Here is a 9,325-nt window from a genome sequence, read left to right on the forward strand (position 1 = left end):
AAAAACATTTTGGAACCATTGACATCGTTTTTGACATTTGCCAGTCATCACTGAATTTTTGAAGCAGTGTCTGGGTCCATTTACCTATTATAGTTTATTTGCGAGTCCACAGTTCTTTGAAAAATTGAGTCCGGCGTTAACCATGAGCTCCTACAGGCAACAATGCTTCAAGTATATAAATAGTGTAAACGTTGGACAGACGTTTGTAAGGTCGGGAAGGTAAAACTATAAATCAAACAGCAACGTTTAGACAATTTAATGGTAGATGAAGAAAACGATGTTACCAAACGAACTGGGTGCCTTTCTTATCAGGTTACCCGACAACGTTTGCACGTTCCGCTGCCTCCTACCGCCACGGGAGCTAATCACAGAGAAACATTCCGGAGAAAATAAAACATTGACTGGCCTGCATCGAATCCTACACCGATTTTGTAATCGCATATATCAAGAGAGACGTTAGACCGCACATTCAAAAAAAGACGTAGTGCATATCGATACTTTACTGAAGCTACTGCTTACGGTAGATGGACGCGAAGGGACCCTGCAACACTCTTTGAGCAGTGCAAGCAAGCCTCCGCGACGTTTATGTGGAACAATTATCCGCAATTTCTCAACCTGTGCACTTTCAGTGACAGTGAACGAATTATCATAATTCTTTCTGGAGGAGATTGCTGCGACAACAGACATTACCCAAAATGCATTCAGAGTAGTCGATGGTATGTGCTTCAGGGTGCTTTTAGCATGCCACAGTGGAGAGGACACCCGCCGCAGTGTACAAATATATTTTCTAATAAATTGCCATCTCAAACTGAGTGAATCAGGCAGGTCACGAACGCCGTGAGGACTCACAGCAAAAAGGGCAGCGTCGTGTCCGAGCAGTGCGAGACATCACACCAGAGTATTCACTACTACTGAACGGCCATTCTCGAAAGCGAAAGCAGTCGGAGAAAAACTTCAAGCATGGTATAATTAGGAAAACGGCACGTAAGGAAACGGTTTCGTGCGGGCCATTGTATACGTGCGGACTGCGATTCACAGCAAGGTGCGATGTGATTGACAAAGACAATAATGCGCCTTGCAACGTGCCCAAGTTTCCCTGAGGTACAACCTGCGTTGTTTCTGAAAGGTTGGTATTTTCGCACACTTTTCCCGGAGGTTATTATTGAACTTTTCGAAGAAATATAATGGTATGGTGAAAGGGATATCGGGATAAATTGGGACAATACAGTAGTTTTCAGAATAGCACAATATTGCATGCACTTTATTCGGAATTTATTTTTGAACTTTTTAAAACAATCTAATTGTATGGTGAATGGGGTATTGGGCTATACTAGGACAATGCCGTGGTTCTCAGAATATAACAAATTTTCAGAATAACGTGGTCCTGAGAATTATACTTATTCTCAGAGCACTTCGTCATAAGGTGCGAGATAATTATACCTTTGATGAACAGTTCACAGTACATTTGTGATCAGGTGTGCAGGTATCAAATGTTTGACCACGTGCTTTTCACGAACGTTTCTCACGAATGTTTTCAAGACCATTTTCAATAACGTTCAAAGAAGCTTTTCAAATCGTCCATCGATATCCGAAAATAACGCAATAGTGCTTCTTACGTCCTAAAAGAATTCCACCTATGAGGTAGATATTCTAAGCTTTAATATTGTTATCGTATCCAGGCATCAAAATCCTGGTCCTACTTCGGACGCGAATACACAAAGAAAAGGGCCCTTTATTTGATATCTGTAAATTTAAACGATACGACTGCCCTAATATCTTCATACAACTGGTACAAAATATTACAGCTGAGTGTACGGTTTAATTGTGTAATACTTATTATAGTTATTGCCCCGGATATTATTATACTTTCTGACTTATGCCTTCTTGTGTTCAGCCATTGTCTTGAGACGGAAAAATCTCCACCGAATTATATATTCCGGACAATGAGCGGCAAACAGTTCTATAAAGCGCAGTCTTTTCACGCCAGCAATACCTTTTTGAAGTTTGGAACTTCATTTGAGTGTGGAATCGAAAGGCCCTACGGAACATTAGAAGAGCACAACTTCATTATTCGCCTAGCCTCTGTGATTGGTGTTGTGGGTTTAAATGTAATCGAGCGTTTATTTGGAAATTGAGGGTGAGGCATTTTTATGGTACATGTTTGATATTCAGTTTGTGTCTTTATTCTTTCTTGTTTTAATATAAGCATGCGTCAGATTATGCATTTTGCCCATTTCTCCGACAGGCTCTAGCTGGCAGTTATCATGCAGTATTTAAATCTAACCAATTAAAAATCAACCGTATACTTGTATTGTGATTATTGTCTGTTTAGGGGACATAATTGAGTGTTGTACGATCTCCAAAATTCAGAGCAATAGTTTAGAAGTACTCCAGAAACGAAAACATAACACGATCCTGCTTTTAATTAGTATGCTTCAAAAGAATTGTTAATAGTAATTATTCGATTTGTGGCCATTTTTATACAACATAAGGGGCCTCGCGCCACAATATTGGTATGTAATAAGAAATCAAAATGTCTCAATTAAACAAGAATTTGGATCGTGCTATTGCACACTTTCTAGCAACGCTATCAGCGCTGCAATCAACAGTAGTGTAAAAAAGCGTAGTGGGGGGCTAGCCACATGCGGATCTTGTTCTTAGCATCATATGGTTAGAAAGAAATGTCAAACAAGGGGAACACAATAGAACAGACACCATATTTACAGTTCTGTAAACGTTTTAGCACGCAACGTAGCGCGCTCTTTCGACCATACGTTTGCAATGTTCAAAACACAGAAAAGGATGTGGTCGAAAATATGCACTTCGACAAAATTGTCATTGAATGATTCTCCACTTACAGGAGGCCAACCAATGAGTATGAAACAATGCAACCAACTTGTACCGTGCGGATGGTATTCCATTATATACAGTGAAGTACAGTAGTTCCACCACCTCTGCACCTTTCCAGAAATTTATATCACATACATTACCGAAGCTCATCAAAGCCCGTTTTACACCATCATTCTCACGAAACAAGTTCTCAGTGGCAAATGCAGAGATATACATTCACTATTGCGTCCAACCGTTAAAGCCGTACTGACGTTTACATTTTCCTTGACATTTTTCCAAAAAATATGTGGGTTCAGAAAAACATGCATGCATTTCACGTGACAAACGAAAGTTGGTCCACATTTTATTTCAAAAGCAACGTTTAAGGCGCTGAGAAGGAAGGTGCTCTCCTCATCCTTCAAAGTGTGTCGCTCTACACGAGGATTCAATCGCTCTCAAACTTTGCAAGCAATGCGAAAGCGATAGTTTTCAGCACCTCCAGTGCTGAAATTATGTTTACCTATTATCTGGCTTACACACTGGGCACCGGGATAGTGTACTTACCAAGTTCCCCTCTGTGGAGAAACATCGATTTATTGATTGTAGGGTATAACGCGCCGACGCAACGCAGGCGATGAGGCGCGCCGTAGTGGAGGGCTCCGGATTAATTTTGACCACCTGGGGATCCTTAGCGTGAGCCCAAATCTCGTACACACGGGCGTTTTTGCTTTTCGCCTCCATCTGAAAAGGGGCCGCCGCGGCCGGGAATCGAACCCGCGACCTCGTGCTCGGCAGCGCAACGCCTTAGCCACTGAGCCACCGCGGCGGGTGTGTGGAGAAACATCGTCATGAAGAAGAGGGTTAAAATATTCAGTGGCGAGAGTTTAAACACTGTGTATTACTAAACTGCCATTACAAGAACTGGTGATTTCAGACCCCAAAAGAAATAAAAAAACAAGTGCAAGGTTTCTAATTTATCACATATCATCGAACTTGCAGGTTTCGTGAATCAGAATATGTGGCCTAGGAAATTCTTTTGGCGAGAAAATTTTTTAGCGAATGATTCGATTGGATGACAGCGGAGTGTCATTCCCTCGGACAATTTCTAAGACAATTTTCTCCTACAATTACGACTTCTCCTATTGTAATCAGTAGTAATTTCGCTTGCTTTAGGTTGCACTCGTTCGTAACAAAAATCTTTACATTTTTTGCGAATATTGGTGTTTTCTTCACTGCATGACCAAAGCACAGTCTAAGAATCGCCAGTTAACCTCTGTGCATGGTCAACCTTGTCAGGAGGAACGCCAGGTTCCGGAGATCAAGGAAACGTTGGTGGCACAGGGGTGACCGTTGAATGGCAGACGGCACGCTTCTGGCGATGCCTTTGCTTTTGGCGCTCGTTCTCTTTGCCACGGTGATTTACTGGAACGTTTACGTCAGCCCTGGAGGCGTGCACGTCTCCAGGTGACGTCCACCAAGGTCAGGGCCACGAGTGGTGGTTGTTGTTCCTTCGCCCCAAGAGTTGTCCTCCCCCGCCATTCCCGCTTCCCCCAGCCATTCCAACAGAGCCTGAACTGCGCCTCCCACATCGTAGACAGAGAAGGTCCCTGAATGCCCGCCGAAAATCATGGTGGAATGTTACGTATATAACAGGGTTAAGTGCAGAGTTTGCATACCCAAGCCAGAGCGCAAAGCTGTGTGCAAATTCGGGCAAAGGTGTACCACCGAGTGGCCTCACAAGAGCTAGAGCGAAAAAAGGAAGCCAGCACGCTGTGAATGCTGTCAGAATAATACCCAGTGTTATGGAAGCTTTCCTCTCTCTGACAGCTACCCTTAGACTTCTTGTACGAGGCCCGGGTCTAGCCCTGTGTTCTGCCTCGACAACCTTCTTTGCTGCTTTGTGTATCTGCCAGTACATAGTAAGCATGACAACCAAGGGTATGTAAAAGGCTCCTAACGTGGCATACAGTTGGTATGCCAAGTGCTGGCAGACGAGACACGTGGGCTTGTCGGCGGTGCCATGCTCGTTGCCCAGGACCAGCAGGGGTGGCACGCTGATGAGAGCTGACAGGAGCCACACTGCCCCGATGCAGGCCCACGCCCGGCGCGCAGTTCGCCGCACTCCGTAGGTGAGCGGCCGCGTGATGGCAAGATACCTGTCCACGGATATCATGCAGAGGTTCAGAATGGAGGCAGTGCAGGAGGCCACATCCACCGAGACCCAGGCGTCGCAAGCAGCGCGCCCCAGGTCCCAGCGGTGACCAGTAAGCTCGAGGTGCATCGCTGGAGGCATGACGAGCAGTGCCACGCAAAGGTCGGACGCTGCCAGGGAGACAAGCAGGTGGTTGGACGGGTGGCGGAGGCGCCGCACGAGGCACACTGAGAGGCACACCAGTGAGTTGCCCACTGCCGTGGCGCCGATAAGCGCACCAAGGCAAAGGGCAAGCGCCAGCTCACTCAGCGTGGCGGGGCTGTCGGCACGCCTCTTCTGCAGCTGCTACTGCCCCGTTAGCGAGGCCACCAGTTTCTGCATTGTAAAAGCAGAAAACGACAGGGTGAGGCACTGTATTCCGGAGGGAACAATTCAGGACACTACCGGTTATCCCGCGCTTCGTTCCCTAGTCTGGATGATTGTCAAGAGCACTGAACATGCCGACAGATACACCAGCAAACTACCTCCCCCCCCCCCCCTAAGACTAAGACCGTGTAGTCAATGTACATTTCAACTTTCGATTTGAGTGGTACAATCACAAGATCATTACCATAAATTCTGCAAAGAAGATCCCCTAGCACACATCCGTGTAGAATACGAAAATTCACTACCCTGCTTTCGATTAAAAAGCACCTTCTTTGACGCGTTCTACCTATTGAAGGAGTATTTTTAAAAATAATGACAAATAGGGGCTTCTGAATCCCATAACTGAGTTTACGCAACAGTATTCATGGTGAAGAGTATCGAATTCCGTTTGAATATCTACAAACAGCCAAACAAGAACATTGTTAGTATCCAGTTGATGATAGATAAAATCGGTAAAGTCTTTCAGTACTGTGATCGTCCTTACTCTTCTGCTGAAACGCATTTTTACCGGATTTATTATATCAAAGCAAACACCATAGGAAGACGTAGCTGGCAGACTCAGTAAAGTCAAATTGATGTTTATTTAAACAGGCACGACTCCTAATCTCAAACGGCACATTGTCGCGCGCACAAAAAAAAATGAGCGCATCGTGAAAAATGCACGTAAGCGGATCCACACAAAGAAGTAGACGTTGAAAAGTGCCAAAACGACGCGTTGAGTACGGAGCAGTCACCCTCATTTTAGATAGCGAATTCCTTTTTTCACGGTAGTGCTACGGAATGTGTGCTTAAGCATGCGAGAGAAACCATCCGAGCGGCAGAGATTGCACTCATTGGGTCCGACTCGTTAGATTGACGTCGGAAGCGCAGTGCGGAAGAGATATGTGGCAGTGTGGATTACGGGAGGCTTTACCGCACACAACGCTTCAATTTTTTTAACTTTTTAACATGCGTAATACCGTTGATTGACATGGGCGTATACTCCACCACACTTCGTTTTTTTGGTGTGCAGTGATGTCCCGCCCGCATCTTCAGAGTCCCTCCTGTTTTTACAAAGCAGTCATGGAATTTGGTGCTTGCGCCTGTAACGTTTCTTTAGTTCTCTGCTTCCTGAGGCTAAACAAAGGCATGCATTTATGCATTTCATTTCTCTAATGTTGCACCTCACACTAGCACTTGTCTTACCTCAAATCCCGTACCTCGTACCTCGTAGCCCTTACCTCGAAGCGACTTTATTTATTTTGCGATAGCATATATCATAGTTTGTGAGAATTTATATATAATGCCGACCCCTTCTGCGGCTCAATGGCTAAGCAGTCGGGTTGCTGAATTCATGGACACGGGCTCCATCTGTACCCGTGGCGTAAAACATTGAAATGGCAGCGCAAAGCGAAAACGCCCGCATGTCAAGATTATGGTGCACGTTAAAAAATTTTCTGGAAAGCGTTAACCTGGACGTCTTGCGACGGCGCGCCTTTTAACATAGGTGTAGCTCTGGGGCGTAAAACATGTGGAGTTTATTATTTATGCCCCGACAAGGTACGAAATATCACGAAATAGTAACTACAAAAAAGTTACGAAAAAAATACGAAAAAGGTACGAAATATGCCCGACTGGGTTACGAAATATTTCTGGCTCAAAGAGAAATTCCATTTATTATTGATGCCCTCGTTCGCTCAAAAGGGTTAAAGTAGTACAATTTCAGACAGATTTTGTTTTCCTTAGCAGAAAAAAAAACTTGAAAAGTTAATTTCTACTTAAATATTTAGTGTGTCAAAAGTACCTTTCAAGGACAAGTACTGCCTGATGTTACCAGAGTTATAGTAATCAGTCATGGTTGTAATAGTATACAGTAATAGCAATAGCTTTATGTAGTCCTGCAAGAAATAAAAATCAACATTGGCACAGCCGACGGCTTGCAATGATTGTCCGTCGCACCCTGCAGTCAGCACAGACCACAAATACTAGAAGCGTTTTTTACGTTTAAGTTCACAAAAAATGTAGCGAGTAAACAAAAATACTTTATCATAATCATGCTCATCATAATCATGTATTTACCCTTAAGGACCCCTGACGGGGTATTACATGAGAGAGTCGAACAAGCATACACAAAGGCAATTGCAGACTAAGAACACACACTAGGATTCAATTCAAGAAATGGAATTACAGTGCAATATTAAAAACAAAACTCGTTATACAACTAATAGTACGATTCATAGTGACATAAAATGTAAAAAAAAAGCAACTGGTTACACAAATAATACACAGAAATTAGGACGGTGAGGTTGACAAATGAGTTTCGACTAAAGTTTTAAACTTAAGAGCATTACGCTCATTGGCTATTGTATTTGAAAGCCGATTCCAATCCTCAATTGTTAACGGAAGAAAAGATTTGTTGAAAGCGTTCGTTGAACCTTTTAAATTTTGGACACTGAAAGAATTAAAGAGACGGCAAGAAGTTCGCATTGGTGGAAGAAGCAGGGTGCCATGTAAGTAAGCAAAATTGAAATACAGTTTGTGAAATAAACAAAGGCGTGCTACTTTTCTTCTAAGATCCAGGGAGTTGAGAGACAGTTATAATTTTACAGTAGTAACACTTGTGTGTAAATTCTATTGGGAGGTATGAATCGAGCCGCGCGATTCTGAACGGCTTCAAGGGCGTCGATTAAATAAGATTTTTGGGGATTTCAAACTGGAGAAGCATATTCGAGCTTAATACGGACGTAGCTTTCGTAGCAAGTTTACGAACTCAGGCCGGTGAGCAGGACAGGGAACTTTTGATAAAACCTAATGTTTTGGAGGCATCGACCTTAAGCTGTGTGATATGGTCAGTCCATGTTAGTTTTGTGTTGATGAGTACACCCAGGTATCCGTACTATTCTGCTAGAGCGAGATGGTTAGACTGCTGGGAACAAGTATAATTTATGTTGCAACGCTCACGAGAAACTTGCATAAATTTACATTAAGAAAGATTAAGTTGTTTCTTTCATATAGAACCAATTTTAAATCACGTTAAAATTATTTTGGAGGGCAAGCTGATCAGAGCTACCACGTATACGGCGGTAAACGACACAATCGTCTGCAAAAAGACGTGTGGAAGATGTAACACGTGAGGGAAGGTTATTATTAAAAATTAAAAAGAGGAGAGGACCAAGGAGGGAACCTAGAGGTAGCCCAAATATTACATTTGTAGTCGAGGAACGGTGACCTCCGATGACTGTGTATATGGATCAACTAGTGAGAAAGGCTTGTTTCCATGACAGTAGGAGTGCGTCGAGATTATGGGAGGAAAGTTTAAACATAAGTCGTTGATGAGGAACGCGATCGAACGCCTTAGAAAAAAAGAGGAAAATGACATCGGTTTGAAATGAAGAGTCGAGGTTTTAGTGGAGGTCCGTCGTGAACTCAAAAAGTTGTGATTCACGGGAAAAACCTGGACACAAAGAGTTGTTTTCAAGATGGGTTGCCACGCTAGAGTAGAAAATGTGCTCAAGCAGCTTACAAAATATAGAAGTTAAATAAATTACATGATAATTTGAAGGATCAGACGGATTACCCGCTTTAAATATTATAGACATGCTGCTTAGCGTGCAGTCATGCGGAGTCATACGGTCTTTTATCGTTTGCGTTAATATTATTTCTAATATTTTGCTGGAAAGCGTTGGCGTACCTTCAGATATTTTAGCTGTGATTTTATCTTGTCCCGGGGCACAAAATATTTTTTGTTTTTATATAAGTTTAGCGATACCCGAGGCAGTGATGCAAATCGGAAGCATTTGGGAGAAATGGGGAATGGGTAAAGCGGGGCTATCACTCATTTTCAAGGGTGAAAACGGACAGAAAATATGTATTCGTGACGCCAGAGCGTTGGTCCTGCGGTACCTCAGAACCATCGAAATTTCTCGAAGAAATTGTGTG

At 43.3% G+C, this 9,325-nt stretch overlaps 1 protein-coding gene across 1 annotated transcript; it reads right to left on the bottom strand.

The window, feature by feature from the left end:
- Nucleotides 1-909: 909 nt before the first annotated feature.
- On the bottom strand, nt 910-5,362 carry LOC144164270 (5-hydroxytryptamine receptor 1-like). The gene has a single exon (XM_077694784.1). The coding sequence runs from the start codon at nt 5,120-5,122 to the stop codon at nt 4,310-4,312; it is 813 nt and encodes a 270-aa protein (XP_077550910.1). The 5' UTR covers nt 5,123-5,362; the 3' UTR covers nt 910-4,309.
- Between the last annotated feature and the right edge of the window lie 3,963 nt (nt 5,363-9,325).

The sequence above is a fragment of the Haemaphysalis longicornis genome, unplaced genomic scaffold (genome assembly GCF_048455015.1).
Source record: "Haemaphysalis longicornis isolate Haplotype H1 unplaced genomic scaffold, Haemaphysalis longicornis Haplotype H1 scaffold_13, whole genome shotgun sequence".
Taxonomy (NCBI): domain Eukaryota; kingdom Metazoa; phylum Arthropoda; class Arachnida; order Ixodida; family Ixodidae; genus Haemaphysalis; species Haemaphysalis longicornis.